The 27,527-nt window shown below is 32.8% G+C and overlaps 1 protein-coding gene across 15 annotated transcripts in view; it reads left to right on the top strand.

The window, feature by feature from the left end:
* The window catches only part of sif (guanine nucleotide exchange factor still life), a 442,635-nt gene that overhangs the window by 281,257 nt on the left and 133,851 nt on the right, over nt 1-27,527 (top strand). For all 15 annotated transcript variants that reach the window (XM_089631932.1, XM_089631928.1, XM_089631958.1 and 12 more), the window contains one exon: nt 24,463-24,645. In XM_089631932.1, the coding sequence (XP_089488058.1) occupies nt 24,463-24,645 (183 nt within the window). The remainder of the gene's footprint in view (nt 1-24,462; nt 24,646-27,527) is intronic.

Raw genomic sequence — 27,527 nt, 5'->3', positions numbered from 1 at the left:
ATGGGATGATGGGATGATGTGATGATGTGCTGGTGTGATGATGTATTGATGTGATGATGTGATGATGTGATGATGTGATGATGTGATGATGTGATGATGTGATGATGTGATGATGTGATGATGTGATGATGTGATGATGTGATGATGTGATGATGTGATGATGTGATGATGTGATGATGTGATGATGTGATGATGTTATCATATGAAATACTATACTAAAATTAGGAAATTGTCTTTGAAAATCGGTTCTCTAGAGTTTACACATCTTTTAAAAATAAGCAAACAACGCAAAAACCTATTAAAAGCTTCCAGCGGAAATATCAAATATTAATATATGAAGCCTTAAAAGCCCGATACAAGTTTTTCCAGTGGCGTAATAATTAATTGTGTCACAACCTTTCACAAGATGGGGCCGGGGCGCTGCCATTAATTAATGTCTTAATTCCCTGTGTCGTATATTATTATTTATGTCGAAAATTACTACTGGTGTTTGGTGGGAGGCGCGACAAATATTTTTTAATTAAAACACACCGTAAGCAATTTGCTTTACAATCGCAGAAATGTTATTCTGTTCTTTTGCAAAACGAAGATAAAACCTTTATTTAATTCGAAACCGTTGACTACCAGCTTTTATTTGAATTAGTATTCATTCTTTGAAGAAATAGGTCAAGTAAAACAATTATTAAGAAACGGAGGGGGCTTTTAATAAAACAAATCTAGAAATCATCGTATTTTACATAGTACCTACCATACATATTACAAGGCTAAAGATATTTTTTTCCGTACCCACCCGTTTTTGTGTAGACACAAGCTTCATCGAGGATTAATTAATTAACTTCTTAAAAACCAGATTATACTTTTTATGTGAATACCGCACAGTAGACCTAACTGCTCCCGACCGTCTGGAGCCAGCGAGTCTGTTGCATCCCGAATTGGAGAATTTTTTTAGACTAGATGATGATGGGAAGGAGAATAGGAAGGTGTGGAAGTACCTACCTATTCAGATCTGGTCACCAAGTACGGCTGAAGACATTTCAAGCATTTCCAGGTACTTCCCCACCTTCCTCTTTCCCTTCCCCACTTACCTTCAGCCTCACAACATCCCCCAATTGGGGATGCCATAGTCTCACTGGCTCCAGACGGGAGCAGTTGGGACTCTTGTGAGGTATTCACTATAAAAAAAAACAAAAAAAAAGCAACGTTTCAATTTTTAAGGATGGTAATTCACAATTCTGAAAGTGTTTCTCACACATCATATTCTATGCAAACGTGATTACGCTTAACCACAATTTAATTATTTAAAATAATATTTTAAAACTTACTTTCTAGTTTATTTTACATGTTCTTTCACACCTGAATTTTACATGTATCGGCTAAATTATTTCAATAGAATTATATCTCTATCACGAAAAAAAATTGCGCAAGAATTGATTGCTGTACCATTCAACCGGGAGCACAGAGGGCATAAGGGGTGTGATTGGAACAGATGAGTATAATGGAAGGCTATATTAAGGTGATTGCAATCGCGGTAAGCTAACAATGAGCGCATCTGATCTACTGAGGCCAAACAGTGTGCAATGCGGATAAATGCGGCAGCCAATATACTTCATTGAAACACACAGGAAACATACAGTGAGTTTTATGCTCTCCTGGGGGACAAAATATTAAGGAGTTTGTTCATTGGTTGAAAATTACCAAAAATGAGTAAATTGGTCAAATTGTAATGGTTATTCCGTCAAATGAAAAACGCTGCTTATGTTTACGGAAAACAAAGAACTAGAAAATATCGACTAAAAGCTCACCGTTCCCCGAAATTTTTACGCGTCATCTCTGATATTCCCACTTATGCGATAACTTTATGCGGTGAAGTGGCAAACTCTGCGCTGAGTTTTTTTTCGGATTGCGTTTCCGTATATTTTCAGTTAACGTCCGACCGTAGAAAAAAAACCGGGTGTGGGGGAAACCCCTAATGAGAGAGGAATAAAAGTATCAAATAGCTGCATCGCTTCCCTCCCCCCCCCCATCCTGTCACCTCCGGTACCCCGTTAACCTCATTGCAATAAAAAAATAAAGGTACCGCGAGGATCGGAAAGATCTGCAATGTAAATTCAATCTAGTAAGAGGGAGTGAAGTGACTTGATTAAATTATGAGACACGGTTCCTCTGAATATTGTCAGGAAGAAATACAACCCAGGAAAATTTAACGACAAGCAAACGAATCGTGGTAATCCTGTAAATATTCTGTAGGACATTTAGATACATCAATGGTCTGATTTCCTTGCCTGTTTCAATTTGTTAGTTTATTTTCTTACGGTTCCAATTTGAAAGATTTTTGAACCTAAACAAAAAAGTATGAAATACCATTTTTATATTCAAGACGGTTTGCATTTAAGGTGATCATGATAAGAAATATAAAATAATAGTACACCTCCTTCTCTAGCACAACATTTTTTTGTAGAGTGAAAATTTTCTAAAATAAATTATTTGGTAAAAGGACTGGAATATTTTATGACCTCTCTTTTGAAATGCGGATTCCTTCAAACTCGTGATTTGGAGATGGAATTCTGAACACGAGACTTTATATACAAATAACACGGTCTTAATTTCTTTCCGTGTGCACAACATAAAGTAGTGTTAATGTAAACAAATGGAAAGCGAGACTTGGGGGCAATTTGTGCCGGCGGGGTGGTGATGTGAGAGTTGTAAATTTGTCGATGGGCGTGGAGAGACCATCCTTTCTGATAAAAACAATGAACCTACGAACTGGCAGAAAGCCAAAATCGAACGGTGTTTTTCTCCAACTTTTGTTTTTGTGAAACATTGAAAATAATATAATATTTCGTTCGTTAGATCGTGCTTCCGAAAAACTTCAACACATTTATATTTATATGTGTTTTCTTTCATATACGCTAAATAAAAAAAATAATATAAAAAAATAACCAGCAATTCTTTTCGCACATAAAATACGGTTGTGTCGAGAATTTATTTTTAATATTTTTAAGGACGGTTTCTATTTTGTTCCGCCGTTCTAATTCAAAATATGAACGACTCATCCCTTAGACTAAATACCCACATTTTGAAAAATAAAATGAAAGAAAAAAGTTGTTAAATTATCTTGAATAATTAAATATTACATTTTGAGGTTTTACTCGTTAAGTTATTAAAAAATAAAAATAAAATGTTGACATAATATTTAATTTTACTTATATTGTTGAAAGCCCTTTGAAATTCAAATTTATTTGTGACAAAAAGATGTAAGTGTTTATGTAACTATTCATTCCTTATTTTATATCCAAGGATATCCCTTTTATTTTCCCTAGACGTTTTACTTATTACTAGATAATAATATATCTCGTGCAATAAATCCCTCACCAATGACGCGCATTCTTCCTAGAATTGTATAAAATCTCTGGCACACCTGACGTTAGAGAATAGAGCGAGAATACTGCCGGCGCCAGCATACAGCGTATAGCAATAGATATTCCCCGCGGAGCGAGAGCTGTAACGCAGAGCCTGAATCTTAGACTCAATTTGTTATGTGTAGATAAGTAAATTAAATTGACTGAGAGGGATTGGATTATATTATTCCGATTTATTTTGACGCTCAAAGTATTCAAATGGGAATATTTGATTAAGTTTGTTCCCCGGAAACCTGGTTTTATTGCTCGATTAAAAATAAAAGCCATTTGATTTTTATGGTCGCATAAGCACGCAATATTATATATTATGTAAATATATAACCGATATAGTCAGATTTCGAATAGAAATGGAAAATCACATGTTTTATAGTTAAGTTATATTAAATTTGTTTAGAAAAAACCAGTTTAATTACTTGATTAAATAAACAACACGATTTTATTATAACGGTCGTACATTAACGTCTACAGAAATTTATACATGGCATTGCCGAATATAGAATTGAAGTAGCATAGTGACCTGTTTTCAAGTTAAATGGTTTTAATTTGTTTCTAAAAAACCTGGCTTTATAATTTGATTTTAAAAAAACCACGATAGGATTCTTATAATTATATAAGCACGTGATATATATACACAATATAAATAAATGACCGTCATTCCCGGAAACTGAATAAGAGTGGAAAACTGACCTATTTTCAACTTGACAATACTTTTCAACGTTCATTAAAATTGGTCATTACGGCGCGTCCTGTCTACCCGTTGTTATTCTCCATAAAGGCCATTACGGTGTTTTCATTATTATACGCCAATTATTTTTTTTTTACAAAAAAATATTATTCAACGACTTTCAAATCTGGATTCAGTGGTAAATTCATAATCCTGGTTTTTCTGAACATTTCAGATATACGGACTAATAAAAATATCTTTGAAAATCATTTGAACTGTGTTACTTTTAGTTGATGCTTAGATATTATCGGCAATTTTTCGATCATATATTACATTAAAAATGAAGGTAGGTTCACCAAAAAGTTGCACATAATATATATTACTGCCTTTAAGAAAAACTTTTGACTCCACAATAGATTTAAGCCTTTTGAGATACTGTGGGGAGGATCTTTTATAAATGTAGAAGACTGGATCAGAATCTGTAACTCGAGACCTCAGTTGTAGCAGAAAGAAAACAGAAAAGCTGACAATTCCACACACGAGCTCTTGTGGAACTACCCATTCTAATCAGATACATTATATCAACCGTTTACAAATGTTAGACACGTGTTTGGCGGCTGATATTGATGAAACAAGTTACTTTGGAGCAGAAATATAATGTAATATGTAAAAAAAATCGCATTCTTACATGACTTCGATGCTTCTAATGATTGCAAGTCATTTCAACAGAGCGACTGAACTGCTCAACGAGTCTGCATTGACCATCGACATTTTTAACGTAACCTACAGGCAGTTTAACAATTATCTTTTGACGTATGTCACAAAGTAGTGAAACTGACCTTTTTATGTGTTTTGCTATACTTTTTGTCTAGTTTGTAATCTTCTCCATAATGTATTGGTGAATAACCGTTTTACGGAGAACATGAAAAAATAAATGAATAAATGAATTTGTGAAAATAGAGTAATCTATCAAGATTGGTAACTTTATCTTTATGTATGCTTATTTTTATGTAGTTTAAAATTAATAAATGCATAAAAGGTTTATTTTTAATGCTCACCACTTCTTAACAGCAAAACAAATCGTAAATAATACTAGTATAGAGAAGTTTATCGTTTATAAATTGTCTGAGAGAGGTTCATTTACTAATTTATTGTTTAATTCGCTTAATTAATTTGTATGGAATGCTCTTGAGGTAGAAAATGACTTATTTTACAGCATGTAATAGGTCCTTGGTCTTCCAATGCATTTATGAGTACTGATTCTTCTTTAATTCCCAATGCCGCAAAAAATGGTCTCACAATTTGGGAGGGGGGTATGGGTACATGGGGTGAGGTTTGTCCCAAAGCTGCGTGGCAGGCCGGATCGGGAGAGGCTTGTCGAGGGAGACTTTTGAAATTTCCGGCAGGACTCCATCGGAACATCCTTGCGCCACAGTGGGAGTCCGTCACTCCTGGACATACTGACTCCCAGTTTCCTACCCACCCCTCATACCTTTTTCCCTCTCAGAACTAACAGAAGATACATTTAAACCTCCGTCGATAATTCACAAAGTTTTGCCGACACTTTTCGCAGATGAACAGAAAATTCGACTTCCAGTTAAAAACTTACTATCTACTGATAAGCAATAATACCTACCATTACCGGTCTTCTTGTCAAAGTGCTCCAGTTCAAGCCAATCTTTTGAACTATTATATAATTACACATAATCCGTTAGGTAATCTTAATGAGTACTTACATTAAATTACTGAGAAACAATTCTTCTTCTGAACATCAGTATATCTGTTTACTACTTACTCGTATTGTTTATCAGGATACCCATCAATTTATTCGTTAATCCACTATCAATCCCATTTAACACATTTTGAACGGGCAGTTTTCGGCCGCGTACTAGTGCTGGTAACGGGTGATTTTTTGCGTAATTTCGCGCTAACGTAGACCTCTAGAAAAATTGCGATAACTTCAAAAATATTTGTTTGATTTCAATAATTCTTTTTGCAAATTATTTATTTTATTTCATTTTATTTTATTATATTTATAAATGTGTTCTTCATCGTTAAACTAGTGCAGAATTTCACATAAAGTAGGAAAGTTTTGAAAAAAATTATATTTTTTTACATAACATCCTTTATTTTACAAATTATACACAAAAATTATTTCTAAATGTAAAATAAAAATTATTATTGCATGGCTACAACCCTACAGACGCTATATAGCAAAAACTCAAGTATATTGGAACCCGTATTTTAACGTGACCCGCGCTCCACTAACAATCTTAATACGTGATCCGATTACAATGTGTTAAACAGGAATATGAATAATTTGCAAAGATTCTTAATAAATTATTAAAAAAAAATTATCAGGAAGTTTTCTCCGTGTGGTTCTAAAACGATTATTATAAATATTATCGTCATAATAATTCTATGATTAAACAAAATTGGTTTTTTGAAGTGACTAAAAAACAATACCTCTGAAATGCACAGTTCCCCGTTTGAAGTTTAATTTCCATTGTGGCTCTACAACGCGGCATTCTTTTGAAGAATCTCTTCAATTCGGGACGATTATATCGTCAGGACTAGATTGAAACGTTAATCACTGAAAGGCAGCCATGCTCCCAAGGCTCATTGCCGCTTTTTAAAAGAGATCTCGTGTTTGTACTACTAATTGAAAATGGTTCTAGAGTGAGAATGGATGTAGAGCACGCCCTTGCCCGTGGGGTGACTTGGATTTATTAACCCCCGCGCAAAGCTTTTACGTGAAATATTTTGCTTTGAACATTATAATTTAAATGTAACGCGTAGAATTACATGTACATTAATAATATATGCACGTAATGTGAAAATTTCCGTCAGACATTAAAAAAATTACCTCGCTTTGATTTTACCGCTGAATAGATTATACACACATCTTCGATTTTACCTTCATAGCGGTTATTTAGATGCTAATACGCTCGCTCTATAATACTGACTTCTTTACTGAACATTATAAATACTGCAAACTGAAATTACATGAAAAAATATATTCCTTGTAGCAAATTTATAAGGCCACTGATGCCAGGATGTTGAATTTAATTATAAAATAAATATAATTCTACCTAAATCTTTTTTTATTCTAACAACTAATTTTTGAAAAGAAAATCCACCCCAGTGTCGCTTCACGATATTTTATAAACTCCTGCTACCATCTTTATTAGCGGAAAATATTGCTTGTGCGATGATGAAAGACTTTGCTAGCAGAGGAATTGAACCCGCGAAGCCAGGGTACTAACTCATCTATTAACCAGCCATAAAAAATAATAATAACCGAAATTTACCCGTTGAAGTGTTATTATTACGTTTTTTATTTAAAAAAATTGCGTATGCAGTCATTTGTGTAATTTTTTTATATGTATGCAATCATTTAATTTAAACTGACGCCATGAAGTAATTTTGCAATTATTGAAGAAAACAAAATAGTATCCATAATGAATCCGTTCTTTTGTAAAACTGAGCTGAACAAATTGAACCTGATTGTAAATGCAGCACATTCAAGTAAAATGGTTTGACTTGCCTCGTCAAAGTAATAAAAGCGCATTAAGTTCTGCTTAGAGCTTAAAGCTCCTGAGTAAAGCTTTCCAAAGTTCATGTACGAGCAACAAGAGCTTAGCAAATTTATCGTCATCTCGCTTAGCCCCTTCGTTACCGCTTTCACGAGTTGTTACCGTGTATTCTCTACAGGTAACTACGATTTACGAATCACGTGATTCCAATTTAATTATGTTCTGTTGAATTATTTAAGTGGAACAGATAATTCCCGCAGCTTCTCACAAGCCAGTCATGAATAAATTATATATTAGTCCGTACTTTACCTCATTCAAATTATTATCAATGATTTTTCTTAGATATTTGTAATAAGCATTTACTTTGTTGCTCGTCATAATTTACAATGAAAGATATAAATTTGTTTAAGACCACTTTAATTTAAATTTTTAAGCCGGTAGAGTACAATTAAAATTAAAGTCCTTTAAAACAAATTTATATCTTTTATTGTAGATTTTTCTTAGCTCTAAGTCTCTTCCATTTAAGAAAATCTTATTAATGACTACTATAAGAAAAATTATCCATCTGTTTGATCAAATTACTGTAATATCATATGGACCTCGTTCTTTTGTTCCCAATTTTTAGGTAGACTCCACTCTTTCAGTACAAACATGCATTTTCATCATGAACACATTAATTTAACTGTTAAAACAGAAGTCATATTTTTCGACCAATATCTTGAGCAAAATCGGTTTCTAACGGAGCATCTAACATCTGTAATTTGTTCTATTACTTAACTTACCTGGATCTTTTAACGGATTGCATTAATCCGCTTTAAACTATTCTCAAACATTCTGTTAACGAACAAATTCGTTACAATAATAATAATAAAATTGCTTCTGTTTTTTTTTCCATATTATATCGTGTAACTTCTTGAAGAAGGTTATTTAGGAACACCTGGATATTTATTTCTTTATTTTCCACGCTTCGCGTAAGGTTGAATTCACATATGTAACTGCGAGGCTTGAGAAACTACCGTCGCGGCGCTAAACAATAACGGCGTCTCTACGTGCACATACATTGTGTAATTCGTAGTTAAGCGATCTAGTTGCTACGCTCAACTTTGCAAGTGGAAAAGTAGGCAGTTGGCGGAAGCCGTCGGCAGGAGGAGGCAGGCAGCCGAGGCTTTAAAGAGAGCCTGTTGGAACGCGCATTTCCTTTCCTAAACGCTTAATGTAATATGACGTATGTTCTCGTTTTAACTCATGTACCATGTGTAGCAAAAACCTCGCCTTTTTTATATGTTGAATAATTTCTTGGGTTTGAATAATGGTCGGGTTATGAATAATATTATGAAATTGTTGACTAAGCAAAAGACAGCCATTTTGTGGTTTTCACAGTTACCGTTTTTATAATTTATTTTTTCCTTAACGGGGCCAGTGGACACATTTTTCCCTATTTGAATAATATTGTGAGGATGAAAGAAATTGTCCGGAAAAAGAAGAAGAGAAAGTGATAAATAAGTTCTGGAAGAGTCTGGCTATTCAAACCGTTGCACTAAGTATAGCTAAAGTCATCTCAGGCAGCTTTCAGAATCTGAATTATACTGTATTTTCAATTCTCTAGAGAGTTATAAATATACTTTATATAAAAAATCGAATTTTTCCGTCATTATTGAGCTTTCCTTCCCAAACAACTCACCAAATGAATTGAAAAATACATAAAGAAGCTTCTCGTATTTCAAGAATTATGAATAATGAATGTTGATGACAGCGAATAATCGGGTTAGAAAGAATACTTATTCCTGATATTCTGTTCTACAAATTGAAGAGGTTAGTTAATTGGAGGCAGGTTAAAGTTATCATCCATAATACATATTAATTTACCTACAAATGGGATTTTTAAATTGCAAATTGTGTTTTGAATTATAATTAAGGAAACTGAAGTTGTTGATTTTGTCTGTGGAAGCTATTGGTGTTTTTTTTGGAAAACGTTGAATTATTTATTAGGTTCTGATTTATCAAATAATGCTATTCGGCTAATAATGTTAATAATATTTGTGGAATTAATTTTATATGTGTGCTGGTTGGATGATGAGCGCCCTTTGATAAGTTTTTATAAAATGTATGTATTATTATTTATCCATTGAGTATCTATGTGACTATCTTTCTGCCATATTCTTATTTTATTTGCTATCCTTGTTTATCATTATTATTAATTAAGTTTTCTAAAACATCAATTGGTATCATATTTTTAAGTCTAGTCTAAAACTTCTCTGAAAATTTTCCATTTTATGTAATTGTTATATTTATTTTTTTATATCTATTGTCTTTAAAGAAGTTTTACAATTCATTATTATTTATAATCAAACTAATGTTATTATTTCGATTATAATATGCAAGCACAGGCTTTGCCTGTGTTGAATATTTTGCTACGTACTACACAGTATTCTTATTTGTATAACTGTTCTAATGTTGTACCAAAACATTCAATAAAAAATAAAACATGCACTCTGAAAAAGACGTATAAATACCATCTAGTGTTGTGAAGAGGTTTTTACTTCATGCAAACCTATGTAAATTGTCACTAACTCTGACTGGTTGGTAGAAAAGCTGCAGAATGTCTTTGTATTTAATGTAGAAATAATTATTAATCTATTAATAAATTTAAACACCCTGATGGGCTTTTACACGATACATATTTTACATGGTTTACTGCATAATACAATGCCAACAGAAGTATTTATTTATACTCCATCAGTTTAGGTACCCTACTTCCAAGGTACAAAGAAAGTTTTCAAATATTATCCAAATTATGATAAAAGAAATTTTTCAACGGAATTCTTATTCCGAATTCAGGGAGTGTGATATAATTATTAAATATCTCTAAAGATTAACTTCCGAATGAATAAATTAGAGATTTGCCTAAAAATCAGAAATTTAACTCCACAAAGCCATCATGCGCTATCTTTGTTCATGTTTTATAAAAAAGGTTATATTTTTTCTTATAATTGACCATAAAAGTCCCGAGATATGAGAATTTTAGGGGCGATTTAACGTTAACTCTGTAACATAAAGCTTTCTAAAAGGTCATATAAGTTTTACTTACGGATAGGAGCGTCCTTATGAAAGAGGAAATACGCTTTATCGCATTCGTAAGACTACCACAAATCTCAGAAGATTTTATAAACAGCGCAGACATCCTGAAACTTGGCATTCTTTTGGTCTACACTGCATTAAATAATATTATATAAATTCATTATACATGTATTAGAAATCTCTTTCTAGAATTTATTTGTTCTGTTGGATGCCTTAAGACTTCATAATGTCATTGCTTACAACTGAAGTTTTAATAGACAAATGGAAGTAGCAGCTAGCTGGCTTTACAATATTCTAAAACGCTAAAAATCTAAATGCATTATAAACATATTCGGGTCACAAATAGCAAGTTACTATCGTAAAGTAAGAAATTTTAATTTTTGTGCTAGCATATCACAATTAAAATTTTGGAAAAGTGAATCAAAATAATTTTTACAATATTACATTACTAGTCACAAAAATCACTAGATATTGTAATACCATTTTCGAAAAGGACAATTAAAATTTTATATTTTTGGTGGGTACATACTTAATCGCTTATCTAAATTATTCTTGACACAAGCATTCCAATGGGTTAGCTGTAAGCAATAGGATGTAACCTATAAGCTATACCCTTTGTACTCTGTATTTTTGTGCAATAAATATTTTTTTGAATTTGAATGTTGAAAATGACACTTAAATTCAAAGCGAATTCGAGTTCATTGAGTGTGAATAATACTCATAACAGTTAACTGAAATTTGTATTTCCGATAGGTAGGTACCTACTTTAGCATTATCCGGCTTGCCTCTTATATAGCGCCATCGAACATGGATATGATTGCACATATACAATCACATTATTTATTTACGAAATTTGTATCTATGAAGACTAATATTACACTATGACCAATTTATGGATATTATTATTACGTAATATTATGTTATTATATTATATCGACTGAGATGTTAGACGACGCCTACTCACTTATCTGTTGTATTTTTAATTGGATGATTCGCTTGCTTTAACCCTCAGTGGGCCAAGAAATCCACCGTGGATTTCTGATGTTTGTACCCGTAAGGTGCTGGCGAAACTTGTCCCGGTTTTATTGTATTTTGTTACATAATGGCACACTAAAATATATTTAATCCGCTTGGCAAAGAAATTCAGTATCGTGATCTTATTGTTGCTACTCATTTTGTCTCGTGAAAATAAATTAATTTAATCTTTGAATTGTTATATTTGTAAAAGTGAAAAATACTCGTATTTACAATTTTCAAAGCTATTCATATTACTCTGTTTATTTTCAGGAAAGTCTCAAATTTATTTTTAGTGTGATGATCACTAATTTAACTTTTTGGAAAATTTAATAAACCCTTGGAATATTTTCGTATTTCTTTGTTGTATTTTTTGTAACGCGGAACAAAAAACGTTTCTCTGAATATAAGTAGCTATCCTGGGGAAAATATATAAAACAGACAAACATTTTTTTAATATCTGATAAAATGGTAAAATCATCATTTTCAAAACTTGGCTTTTGTTATTAAGAAAATAGTGTCACCCGACGTACGGAATTTTATACCACGGCACACTATTGCTCGGGAGGAGGGCATTCCAAGGGTTAAAATGTACTAAGCTGATAGGGGTTTTACGTGATTTTTTTCATGGAAAGAACATTTTTTTCACGATCACAATTTTTTTTCAAATGAGAATGATGCTAAGTTATGGTAGTCAGTGTTTTCGGCCGCCCTGGCTGACAAGTGCACCTCCCACTAATATTTTTTATCGTATTTTTTCGATAAATCCTTAGCCTTTCTTATATAAAACAGATTGGGGTATCTAGAGATGTTGACCTATTATCAAGTATATCGGGACAAAGTGTCGGTACTTACCGATGCGCCAGGGAGTTTGGTGGCCGGGAGGTAGGTACGCAGTGCGACGAAGCGGGCGGGCGCCATTTCCCGTGCTCTGCACGACTTGGCGCCTGAAGTTTTCCGTGGAGCGCGGGCCAATTGATTTAACATGGTTTTAAACTACCACCCTCCAGCTTCAAGAGATGCAAGAATTCGGATACCGAAGTTTTAAAAACACATTTTATTATCATAAATGTCTTTTACTGACAAATATTCTGTTAAAAGATTTAAGCATGCTTAAACTATTAACCCTTCTTAAATCATTAAAAATCACTCTACATGTACGTTAAATGATGAACTTTCTTATTAATAATATTCAACCTTTATTTAAGTGTCCGTATTAGGAAAGCTTATCAATTTTTAACACAGATTTAATATTTATTTTTTTGAAATAACTGTAACTAAATAACTGAGTAAAAACCAAAAATTGTAATATTTAATTATTGAAGATAATATTAGTTTTACTCACTAAGTTATGCCAAAATAATAAATATTCATCCTAAACTTACATAAAAGTCAATAGATGTCGCACATAAAAAAAAGATATGTTTATCTAAAGACACTCTCTAGATTGCATTTAGTTCAGGTTGAAATTTGTGATCACACATAACGATATTTCCCAATAAAAATGTGCGGTGATTAAAATGAAGACAATGTTGGTAGTTCTTATTTGAGGTGTGATACAATTAAATATGACCGAAAGAGATAGAATCCCATTAGCTCAGTTGGTAGAGCGGTGCCCCGGCAAGGCAAGAGTCCTGGGTTCGAGTCCTAGATGTGACCGTGTCTTTTTCTTATTTTCGTTTAGGAATCGCTAATAATGTCTTCAATAATTAATATTATAAAATTCATAATTGAAATCAATCAAAATAACTTAACCATTATTCTTTTTGTTTCATATAACCTACGCCAGATTAAAATACTTACCGAATTATGATTCAAAGTAAAAAAATATTTATTCCGCCATTGATTATAAATATGACTTTATTTTTGCCTCCATTCGCCGCTAGAAATATAAAGCACTTATATATCCGTTTTCATCATATTTTGGGAATAAATATAGAAAAAAAATAAAGTTCCATTGTATAACCGTGTCGGGCGAGCGGCGGTTCCAAGAAAAAAATACTAGATCGCCTGCCCCTGACACTTGAGCTATCTTGAGACATATTCCCCAACCGTTGTAATCTCGGGACGTCTTGCTCTTCGGGTTCGCTTTTCTCGGGCAGTAAAACCGGCCAATTGGTAAAAAGCTGCTAGATATTACTGAGATGTTAATATAAGATCATCCGATTTCAACGAACATTTTTTATATCATGTAAGGGATTTCACAGACATTCAGAGAAATTAACTTGACATGCGGGTCTCTGTAGGAAACGTGATATTTCATTATAGTTTGTCTGGGCAAGACAAATTGACGTAGAATTGATGCTACTGACACCCTGGGCATTGGGAGAAATGTTAACAGGCAAAAGTCAATCCAACTTCAGATGTTATGGGATTTCTTACTATTTTACTATTATCTTGATAATAAAACAGAGATATTGATGTTTTGCGCTCGTATTTCGTGGAAAATGTTTTCCAAAATATTCCATCAAAATAATGTGTTAAAGAAACATACTCTGATAGGGATTAATTTTTCAAAAATTATATATTTTTTTAATTAAAATTGAACATATCAATTATCAGAACGAATTTTACGTAATTTTTTTAGTCAACACAACTTTTAAATTGCCTTCTATTTAAAAGCCAATTTGAAATAATCTCTTTCCCACCTGTGTCTACATCGAAAAAGCCTTAGCACGTGAGCACAGCTAAAAATAATCCTTGAAATTCTCGAATACACCATATGAATTATTCAACATACTCATTAAAGACGTCTGAAGTCCTCGTAATTTATTGGAACGGAACTAAGTTTATTCTGGTGAGTTTTATAGCAGTCTAAATAAAATGTTTATCAGCTATATAATTATTGAAAGGATTTTTTCAGTAGAGGTAATTTATTTGAACTACTAACATAAATGCAAGGGTAGGGAACACACAACATCCGTTATTCTCAAATATATCATAACAACGTTTACAAAAACGTTATTCATACCAAAACATTATATCCATTAAAACATTATATATTATAGTATATTAACTTTATATTTCGCTTTCTAGTGCCTTTATCTAATTAGCAAGCATTAAAGTCACATAAGCAGAAGTTGACTTGTTGTTTTAAAAATGCAACTGATTGCCTCGATTTAAAAAATACACTCGAGAAAACAGTATTTCCAGATTTATGTATTCTTCGTAAATTATCTTTGATTTAATTTTATATTTTACATTTATATTAAACTATAAAATGTGAATGTTAATTAGTGATGTATTAAAATGAATGATTGATAGCCTGGTACACCAAATGGGTTAGTTTACGCTGTCAATAGAATGTATTACTGCAAGATGACTCGACACAGCGCTAACAGGTTATGGTAGTGTAAACCAGATTTTACCATCTTCCTGCTAAACTCCAATAAACCTATGCGTGGATTGCTTTGGTTTTATAACATTTGAAAATATTCATTATATAACTTTAGATTTTACCGATATTGGATAGCCCAGTAAACTAGTAAGTAACTTATAATTAAAATAAATTAAGGAAAACTTCATTAAATCACCAGAGTATCTAGCACGGTCGATCGATAAAGGTTTTATCGATAACGTCGGTAACTTGTCATCGTTTCCGAGCATGACCGCAGATCACCAAAGAATAAACAACAGTTCACAATGACTAAGTGTTCTTAATTTATTCGAAATGAAATGTTGTTTGTGCGTTAGTGATCTGCAGTCGTTCTCAGAAACGATGACAAGTTATCGATAAATCATTTATTGATCGACTGTCTTAGATAACCTGTTCTACCCAAATATAACAGGTGATATTAATTGAATTTACTGTTTAAGTCTACATGGGGGCAGTCGTTTTAGAAATCTCGTGTATCTGCCAGTGCTGATTAGTCAAAAGACAAAGAAAAGTATTTGTTTGAACAAGTTGAGCTTTTGGTGCAAAGACTAAAAATATCAAGATAATTTAGTTAAATATTTTGTTTTAATTATATCGTTATTTCATCGGCGAAACTAATTAAGTTCTTATTTAGATAGTACAACACTTAACTAGACTTACTTCATATCTGTTAATTAAGTATGTTTATACAGGCAGACATCACTATTATCTTAAAACTTACTTAAATTATTCCGGAGAATAATACGGTATTTGATCTCATTAATGAAATGATCTTTAGTAAAATTATTATGAGATTTCTTTCTCCTAAATAATCTCGTTTTGCTCTTAAATATATAACCGTGAGTATTTTGAAATTTTATGATCTTCCTCGCCTCAAAATGGCTTTGTTTCAATTTAAAATCAGTGATTTTTTTTCTTTATCTTCGAACTTTTCTCAGACAAACAAATAATATTTTTTACTAGGTACGAGAAACAAAAATACTTTGGCGCTTTTATAATTCTTACGGTAACGGTACAAAAAAGCACAAAACGTACGTTATGTGTCGCAATAATTCTACAGCTTCTTTCACACTAAATAAAAGTGAGACACCCGATACACGTATGTCTGTATCCTCCAAAGAAAAATGCAATCATTATCGTACATTTCCTCAGCTTAAGAAATGAAACACCTTGAGGTCGCCGTGCCGTTGTCGTATGAATTTTAAAAGTGTCCATTCAAATAATTACATTAAGCGTTTATTAAATCATATGGAATTATTTTAGTAGTAACTATAATGCATGATTTTGGAATAATTTTTAAATGGATAATATGTATAACACCGTTCTCTCCGACAATTTATTCACATTTTACATTTTAACTCCGCAAACTTTGTGAATTTGTTATGAACTTAAAATCTGCAGGATAATAAAGTTTCCTCGTCTCGGCGATGCAGTGAGTCATTTTTCCGCTATCTCGAAATTTTTATATAGATTTGAATATTTGACAAAGAGTACGATTGCGTCTCCGACCACACGTACTTCGTAGAAAATGGTTCATATAATATTCCAGCAGCTTCAACATTTTTTAATATGCCTCGGGAAATACAAAAATACCATGAATAGCTACATTCCACTTAAAGATGACCTTGCAAACCTCCCGGCAGCCGCCTCACTTCAAGATGACCTTGCAAACCTCCCGGCAGCCGCCTCGCTTCAAGATGACCTTGCAAACCTCCCGGCAGCCGCCTCACTTCAAGATGACCTTACAAACCTCCCAGCAGCCGCCTCACTTCAAGATGACCTTGCAAACCTCCCGGCAGCCGCCTCACTTCAAGATGACCTTGCAAACCTCCCGGCAGCCGCCTCACTTCCAGGAAACCTTTTAGTCCTTAAATTCCAGAAAAACTCAGTAGCAGACTTCATGCTTGAAAAACAAGCACCTTGTTGTGGATTACCTATTAAATTGCCGAAGTTCCCTCTATCTCGGAAGACGTCAACCTTACTAAACCGCATCCATCTCAGTCACAGCAGTTTTGCGTATATGATGTATAAATGGGGCCTAAGGGATTCTGAATAGTGTGAATGTGGACATATCTAAACAACAGAACACATTGTAGAAGAATGTTGTAACAAATTGGAACATCAAACCCTGGTAATCGTTACAATAACATCGATATACACTAACTATCGATACTACAGCTGTCAGTATTGATGATAGCGGAACGTTAACCATTACTTCAGTCTTGAACGAATGGTCTCAAAGGAAGGTTTACGAGAGCGTTCTCCAAGAGTGGGCAGAATGGTAACCTAATGAAACATACATATGAGTCCATACTACAGCTGTCAGCATTGATGAGGACTGAACATTATCCATGACTTCAGTCTTCAACGAATGGTTTCAAAGGAAGGTTTACGAAAGAATTCTCCTAGAGTGGGCGAAATGGTGATCTAACGAAACATCAGACGAGTCTATACTACAGCTGTCAGCATTGATGAGGGCAAAACGTATCCATGACTTCAGTCTTGAACGAATGGTCTGATCGGATTCTCCGAGATCAGGCGGAATGGTAACCTAACGAAACATACGGAAGAGTCTATTAGCTGGTATAGTTTATGACTTTCACTTGGTTTACCTCTCCTCAATCCATTAACTTTTTGTCATTATAATTAAAAACTTCACTTAGCCCCATAAAATGATTTATATTTAAAGATGCATTATTTATTTACCGAAAATGTTTATTGTAGTAACCACGCAATTTAGAGTTATTTTAATATGATGAAAACTCTTCTTTTAAATCTCACATAAACCCTGAGTTATTTATAAAAGTCATAATCCGGAATCATGATGTTTTTTAAACTGTTAGCTTCATCATTTTCAAATATATCTTGTTATTTCGTTACAATCTCTATAATTTTAATGACTCCTAAATATAATTTTAGAACACAGATCAATAATAAGTGTTAGAATGTCCACTTCATCAGTTAACCAATGGCATATCTGTGCTGAACCAAGTGATTCCAATGCCCTCGACTGGCTGAATAACTTCCGCATCCCACTTTGACCTCCACTAACTATCCTCTACAGAATGAAGAAGAAGATTAAGAAAGCGTTGATGTGACATATTATGTTTAAAAGTAACGCATTCAGATTATTTGTTACTCAAAATTTGTTTTTTTTTTCATGGCATTGGTGAAAAAGATTGTATTTAAATTGAACATTTCAATTAGATGATCGAAAATTAAGAAATGTATCTAGTCAACACACATTTTTTCAATTTATTTCTACTTCAGAGCCAATTTGAAGTAATCTTTTTGCCACCTGTGCTACATTGAGAGAGCATTTAACACGTGAACAACACAGCCAAAAATAATCCATTAAATTGTGCAGCTGGTTGTTGAAGACTGTGTTGCGAATGTTCCAGAACGATAAATATGTTTATACGGAAACAAACTTTCTCTTGGAATGATGCCAAGTTTTATGGGAATATTGAGGGTAGCGGCGCTCCCTGCCGCGCCTACCACCCTAGCTGCCCCCGCCTCCTCCCCCCGACCATTGGAAGGGAAGCTTTACTGAAGACGCTGTTGGCGCCGCCTTGGCATCCAATTCACTAAACTCGCCGGCTAACTAGATCACATTGATCCATCGCTCGTAGATAATGGTTTCCTCGTGTCTTAAATCATGAAAAACATCAAGTCCGTTTTTTACGGCACAATTTAACTTTTGGAATATGAAAATACGCAAAGATTATTTTTTAAGAAAATATTAATGCTATTGTATATTTACATTTAATTCATAAAATAGAAAAAAAAATCATACGTCGTAAATGATAAGTTTTTTTTTCTTTTAATAAGTACCTATAAAGTATTTGGTAAAAATAATCCATGCATCTAAAACTCATAGTAAAGACAAAATAAAGGTTTGTAGGGCGAAATATTCGCAAAACAGTACAGGTACAACAAACTACAACTACACAGACCGTAGCAATAACGTGTTTTCCTTCAACAAAAACGTCATTGAAAGGCTAACGAGAAAACATCACAAATAAATTTATGACCATGAATTAAAAGTTGTTATTATGTATGCATTGCAAAAGAATTGCTGTATGGTTTCCATGGTATGCACTACATATAAACAAAATTGAATCAATTCAGAAAAAAATCATAAAATACATTTCTTACAAATCTCACAATCGATGAAACTGTATTTTTCAAAATTGATGAGTGTACGTAGACAATATTCAGACGCGATGTTGTTATAAAAAATCGTTAATTACATTACCGACTGTCCGGATTTATAAAATAGAATTGTTTTCTGTTTAATAAATCCGGACAGTCAGTAATGTAAAATCGTAATTTACATTACTGACTGTCCGGATTTATTAAACAGAATTGATTTGAAAGTACATATGCGTCACGTACGCTCGTATCATATTTTTAATGAAAAACTAATTCAAACGCAAATGCTTGCCTTAAGAGACTGTTATCAACATTTAATAAAATTATCTCTGATGTAGATATCTTCAATTTCAATCAAAATAAATATAAAAACTGTATTAAAAATGTATTCACTTGTACACCAACTAAACCAAACTACATAAAACGTAATGATATAATATAATGACATATATAATGGAGTATCTATTGTTATATTTATATATTTTATATGTAATAACTCCATTTTATAAATGTACTATTTAATTGTTGAATACATAATGTATAAGTATGATTACGAAATCTATAATTTGTTTCTCAGTTAAGTGAATTGCACGTGAATAAACCAACCATATTTCTAACTGTTGATTTCCCTTAAATAATATCAATAAATAAATAAAAGTCTTGCTGTTTCAATCATCTTTTTAACCACAGACTAATTTCATGTCCTATTTTCGACCAGTGTTTTTCAATCTGTGGGTCGCGACGCCTTCCTCGGGGGGTCGCTGGCAAAAGAAAAAAGGCGAGGTTCTAACTTCAATAAAAAAACTATTTCAGTGAGAAGGGTGAGCTTGTTTATTTTTCAAATCGTTGTGCTATTTTTCATATGTTAACAATCAAATCATTTTCTAAGTTTAGTCTGTTTCTCTTTTTAGTTATAATGACCACCATTGAAGAGAATTTCAGTTCACATAATTATGAAGTGGCAAATGGCACTAATAATTTTAGAGCTTCCCTTGCCAGCTATAGATAGTCTTCTTTTGTTTTCATCCAAAACACGTCAACACTTTGGGCGTTCAAGTCAAAGTTGCACACAGCCTTACTTACCAACTTACCTCGTAATTTATTTCAAAGCTCTCGCGGCTTCCTTGCAGAGTGTAGGAGGTAAAAACGAATACAGGTACCAAAATAGAGAAAATAATGAACTTACTTAAATTACTAACTTTTGTCTGTATCTATGGTCAAATGGGGTCGCCAGAATTTTTCAACCTGTAAAGGGGTCGCGTATTCAAAAAGATTGAAAAACATTGTTTTAGACGTTTAATTACCCAAGCTTTCAATAACTTTGCACTGAAATATGTTTAGTTTATTCTTGTTACTTATCTTAAAACAAGTTACTTAAAGCATACTAATAAATTTTATAGCAAATACGGTACTTAAATATTATTTCGTATGAAATATAAAAATAATATTTCAATAAACGCTGATTTCTCGGCACTGAAACTACAATAAACAGTAATAGTTAAAGAGCACTAAGAAAGGATAAAAAAGTTCATATGATGAGTGTGATCATTCAAGGATTTAAGAAATTTGTTCTTATATAAATGCTGTGAATCTACTTATCTAGAGAAAGGCTATTAAATTACCTACCTACGTAATAAGCACAATTTCATTTTACTGATCATTTATCACATTGTATTTTTCCCCACCCTTCACTTTTTGTCCGAAGTGACGAATTACTTCAACCTAATTAAAAAATACTCTCTGATGAAAATAATATATAATAATATCTAAATTAATATCTTAACCTTCCCGAAGGCTAGATGTTTAACATTGTACGGGCACTACGTGCCGTATACTTCTCATCCATTTAAGCCCCCGCTTACCCAATTTTTACCGATTTTTACCAAGTTTCTCGTTAATTATTTAAGTTTTTAAATACCAAAAAATATATGTTATTTTTGAAGATAATATGTATACATTTGTTATACCAAAAAAAATTATATGAAATTTCCTTAATAAAAAAAAATCGCAAAGTAAGCTACCAAAATTATTTAAAACACGTTTTCTTCTGTTATGTAATATGTAATGGCATGAAAACATTCATATTGTATCTTTAAATGCAACTAAAGCGTTTGTCGAGAGATTTTTGCTTTATTTTAAACGAGTCCTGTCATACTAAATATTTTCACCATTTTCGCTTAATTATTATCGTTTTTTTAATATTAGCGAGCTTCGTCTAACATTATTTACAAATCTCGTTTTCAAACCATATTTTAAAGTTTACGACGGGGCGTTAACACTGCATGTAGGCAGATTCAAATTTAAAGGAGATCGATTTATCTAACTGAAGGGTTTTGAATAACCTTAACGACTCTGAAAGCTACGATATATGTAAAGGGATGCTACTTACGTTTAAAGTATGGCCAGTTTAACATGCCCCTGGGGGGCGATTTTATACGTATATTCTGGAATTCGGGTCGGAGCTTGAACCACAGATTCATCAGTTAAAAGAAAAATCACAGGTTCTCTGGGAAAACCTTCCGATTAGGGACCTGAAATTCTGTTACACGCAGAAAACATTCCCTAGTTCCCTAAAGTCGACAACCGATGCGGCTTTAACATTATTGGAAACCTGGGTTTGGTTTTGTAATTAAACAAATTTACGTGAAAAAACACCAATTTTGATTACCTATCTCTTTAGGAGTCTTTCGATGATAATTCAAAATATATTACATATATAACAATATATTGTATATAGGTTCATTCCATTATATTTTATTCATAGTGTTTTATTATACAAACCCTTATAACATTAAAACCTCACATCTAAAGGGACTGGGAGGCAGATTTTTACAATTTGTATATTAAAAGTCTCATAACGACTCCGTAATCTAAAAGTCATTTTTGAACGATATTTATTTCCGATTTAGGTATTAAATCAATAATGTTCCGCTAAAACAACAAATGTCATATTAATATTGCTATTTCACACTGAAAAGGTTCCGTTTAACGTGCAATTTATCAGTTTCTAATGTTAAAAAAACGAAGTCACCCTTTTCTCCATCATTTCACATCAAATTCTAAGAAGAGGGGGAAGCTGCTTAAGTACTTATGAAGACAGGAAATTACAAATCAAAATTAAAATTATTAAGACTCCCTTAAACCAATTTTCATAATATAATAAACATACCTATGATCAAAGCTGCAGATACGTTTACGGTCTTCGGATGATCGTTATTTTTCTTCTATGAAATTGAATGATAAATGATACTTCTCGCGTCAGTTTATATCTCATATAATCATCAATCATCAAAAAAAGTGAGTAAAATATGAAACTTGGATCGGTCAATCTCTCCGGGAACTCCTTGGGACTTCAATAGATAATTACCCTTTCATTTGCACTATACAACCTAATCTAAAGGTGTTAATCATTGGTGTAACGCTAACCTCAGAAGTGGATACACTATGTTATGGCGCTGCTCACATGATGGTCGAGTTTTGACACCTTCTCGTATGTCCATGTCAATTTTACGTTCTTTGGCTGATTCCCACCAAAGGTCGAAATATTTTTTTGATTCTCTTCCATATAATGCGTCGAAGATCAGATCTCCCTGCTGTAGGAAGTAGTGGTAACTGGATCTAGTTCAGATCAGGCCGCCATGTTTTTACACAATACGAAAGAAAAAAAAACTCGATATATTACGAATTTCCTCAAGGATAAATATGCTTTACTCTTATAGCAGGAAGCAACTCAAGTGCCAAAACGATTTCCGTTTTCAAATTTCCTAAATATGACCCATATTTGTTTTAACATTAACCGCAACATAATAATTTATTGATACACTATACTTTATTTTTAAGTTTTATATGTCACTAATATTTTTTAACTCAATTTGCAAAAAAAACCAGTTGTTGAATAAACAAATTTCTGCTGTGTAATTTTACACACATTTTAAATGTTTACACACTTGCAGAAATGTCATCATGTAATTTTTGAGCTCTGCCTTTTGGTACATTGTGTACGATGAACGCTTTTTACATGGTGCCTGCTTACTTTGTTTAGCCGGTAATTAACATTTTTAAAAACGTGTGTTCAATATACTAGAATCATTTAACCTGTGCACTATGAGAAGTAGTCGACTAGGAAAATATAAAGTGGGGTAATTGCTCAACATTTTCAAAGTTTGAAAAACGCTAAAAGTTTTTTTTTCGTTTTTTCAAAGTAAAGAACAATTCTTTAGAAAAACGACGTCATATTTTTAGATTTAGATTTAAAATTTAACAACATTCTAAATACCGGCCATATTGTCGCATAAAATATGCACCTCAAAAATATTATTTCCGTGTGATGCCTAACGTGGACGTCTATTTTCCTTCAGGGAAATATCTAAAATACGAAAATTTACTGAGGGGAGGACCAATTTTGATGTTGATTCCTTGTATTGAAAATAAATTGAAAAACGTGGGAAGGTACTTCGTGCTTTGATATTTTCCTTGAAAGCCTTAAATGGAGAGAGGACAGTATGGCTGTGATATCTTCAAATGTATATTCCGCGTTTTTCAATCAAATAGATACAATGTTATTTATTCTTCCGCATGAAGGAAATTTTTATTACGGCAATAATTCATAGTGGGTACATTTCTGAAAATAGGTTTTTGAATTGGTCAGTATAACAGTAGGTATATAAAGTGTATCTCCCATCATACAATAGATCTATGCTATTTTCTTGAAAGTTCTCCAAGAACCCACTTTGTTGATTTTATTTGAATTTGAAAAAAAGGTAGTGAATTAATTAATAATAACGTAACATCTTATTTTGAGGCACTGGCATGTTCTGGGCTATTCTTTTTGCATCTCGTTCCGATGCGTAAGCTAGTCTCAATACCTACATTTTGCCTTATTCGCTTCGAAATACTATATCCGTGTAGATATAATACATACTTCCCAACTTTCCAAAATCGATTTTTTTTTTTAATGTTGAAAATGTTTTAAATGTTGATCCTGTTGAAAATGTTATAAATTTATGAAAATTTAAAATTTTATGAAAATACCTGTGTGTGTTGCAACTGTACTAAATTTTTGAAATGTTGAACATGTTGAAAATGTTGTAAATTTCTAAAATGTTAAAAAATTTGCAAATGTCGGGGATGTAAAAATTTTTTTATTGATATTGGTTAAATGTGTCAAAATTTTGAAAAATTTGAAAATCTCTAATATATTTTTATTTATTTTGTTTGTAGGATCACAAGCTGAAGCACATGGCCGAGCTGCAGCAGAGCGTCGTGGCTGACGCGGAGGCTCGCCAGCAGATGACAGCGCAGGTGGTACAGTGGGAGGAGAACCTGGAGCGCCTGCAGTGTGAGCAGTTCCGCCTGCGCTGCTACATGGCGAGCCTTCAAAGCGGCGAGTTACCCAATCCAAAGGTAATCTTACAAAATAACTGATTTAGGTACCTGTGATAAAGCGGCTTTTTTCAGACGAGCATAAATAACTTCATACTTCATCTATAAGAGCTGTTAGCCAGAATTACACAATTTTTTGTGCGTTTTGTATTTCGAACCAAACACGACACCGAAAACTAAATAAGCGTGTGTGGACATGTTGAAGGGTGCTCTAAAAATAATTTCCTAACTTCTGGTGAAAATGTTCAGGCAATTCAGAATACCAAAATTCTTTCTTGAACAGATAAACAATTTATTTGGCCAGTTTGAGGCCTAGGAGTCGAGGTCTTATGTAAATTGTCGATAGCCGCTTTCTTTTAAATCGGTAGCAACCTACAGATGCTCTAAAATCGTAAAAACAGATATTTTAGTTTTAAATATCTGTAATAACTCTAGGCATGCAAAACTCACATATTTTTGGGTTAATGGTTTAGTTATTATGAATTCCAGTACATCATAGGTAAATTATGGCCCTTTTTAATCATTTATTGCCCTGCAGCTCCATATTTAGAGTATCCTGCTTATACCGTCGATATTTTAAAACGCACAAGAGACGAAGGCTTTTCAATCTGACCCAACGCGATAGTAAATCAAGCCTCACCCAAAAGTATACCGAACCTAACCGTTTTGGCACTAAAAAATTATATCTGCTTCTGATGCATTTTTTGAAATATTTCTGTAATACGTACTTTGAAAAGAATTGCTTTTTAAGATGTAGACACATCAAAAGCCCATGTCAATATGTGTATATCCTGCCCTTGAAAGTTTATTTTTATGGCACTGCAGTCCTTAACTTCAGATTTTGGGTTTCCTGCCTTTACCGCCGATCTATTTAAACACACAAGAGACGAGGAAGGCTTTTAAGTCTGATCCAAGCCGATAGTAAGACAAGCCTCACCCAAAAGTAAGCCGAACCTAACCATAACAATAATCCTTGCCTTCAAAGACCTCACCTAACCCAAAAGTTTTCTTTACCCACCGTATCCCAAGCCAAAAGGTCTCATTAACTACACTAACCTATCACTAGGAAGGATCGGAAATAAATTCTTCATTTTATCATTTTGGATTCAGTCTTTGTAGCTTAAGTATTTATGCAATGTGACTTTAGGTGGAAAGTTTGTGGATACTATTCCTGCCACATCGTTTAAATGTAAACATATTTTCATGTTGTGTAAGCGCTTCTAGAATTTTTGGTTTTTATTAAGTGCAACGCATCCTACAAAAGGGGTTTTACAACTGTAATTTCAAAATTAATATTATGTGTGGCCAAACCAACATTAAGTAGTTAATCCTTAAACAATTTTCTTCAAACGATTTTTTTGTAAATTGTACTGATTTTTCAACATACTTTACAATTTTTTTTTTCACAGAATTCGAATAATTCAAAAAATTTCTTGTACTCAAAGATGATTTTCATGTGCTGTGAAAGATCTTTTCAAATGCAGTTACATATTACAATATGGATCAGTTATTTCATAGAATTGAAATAATAACAGAACTTTCACAGAAAAATAACTTTGATAAATTGTTCAAATTCTTTGAAAAAACTGGCTTTTAGGTCATTTACTTTACACTTTAAAATGCATGTACTTCAAAGAAAGATGCAAATTCTTAAATAATAACAACAAATCGAAGGTATTAAAAATTAAGTTCCTCGCTTCCTAGATTAATAATATGATAAAAAGATCGTTTCTTCCATACTCTTCTATTAATTTCGCACATTTACTACCAACCGCGTTAAATTCTTCCTCCTACATTTTAATTTCAAAATGTTCTATTTTCAATCAAATCCGTTCTTGAAAGCTCGGTATGTAAGAATTCTTTCTTTCTGGGCACTAATAATTGCTGTTTTCTTAGATTTTTTTCCTTGCTGCGAACAATAAACAAAAATCCAGGGCTTTCAAGCATTCGACCCTCCCACAGAATACTGTACGGGCGAAGACCCGAGGGCGGTGATTGATTAAGGGTTGCTTGGCCCATATCCTTATTAAATTCCGTATGCCACTAATCCTGCTAAAATTCTTCTTTTATATATCTACAACAATGATTTTTAGAAGCAGTCGTGTATCATATTCAGGCCTCGTTAACCATTATTCATTTTAAATAAACCTGAGAGCTTTCTTCACTTTATTCCAATTTGGCACCACTTAATTTCATTACTTTATAAGCAGCAATTTTATAACCAGACCACATGTTGGTCCGTAAAATAATGCTTGACTCACTCGTGCAGTTTGTCACACGGAGGTACTTTTTTACATTGAGTGGGAAATAGCAGCGGTATTTCGAAGGTATATATTTTTTTTATTTTTCAATGTTTTAACGGTCAAGTTTAACAATAAAAAATACCATGCAGCCTAGACCGTATTATGCTCATGTAACACTCATATAGTATTTATTATGTTCATTGTTTTTTATGGTTTTTATAAGATAACTTTAAAATCTATAGTAACAAATCATATTTCGTGCTTCGAATGCTAATTGCCTTGATTTTCGATTTTAAATCGATAAATATTCATTCGCTGCACGGAGAAAATTAGTATTGCTATTTAAAAAATTACTATTGATAATTTACTAAAAATCTATCACTGAATCTACACACTATCAGCAGGTTAAACTTTTAAATCTTAATGTAACATGAAACAGAACAAGACACCGAAAAATAAAAATTTAACGGTCACAACTAGGAATTTAGATTTATTATTATTATCTTTTTATTCAATGATGTATTACATTGATGGGTATAATCTTCAAAGTAAGATAAAAAGAAATTGTAAGGTGTAAAAAAAATATTAAGAATCTGTTTTGGTATTCCGGTTAAAAATGCTATTAATAAATTAGCAATACACATTTTTCTCCATGTGTAC

The sequence above is a fragment of the Hesperophylax consimilis genome, chromosome 1 (genome assembly GCF_061612785.1).
Source record: "Hesperophylax consimilis isolate HC1 chromosome 1, BYU_Hcon_1.0, whole genome shotgun sequence".
Taxonomy (NCBI): Eukaryota; Metazoa; Arthropoda; class Insecta; order Trichoptera; family Limnephilidae; genus Hesperophylax; species Hesperophylax consimilis.
The sequence above is the reverse complement of the archived record's forward strand: the minus strand, read 5'-3'. Positions and strand labels throughout refer to the sequence as shown.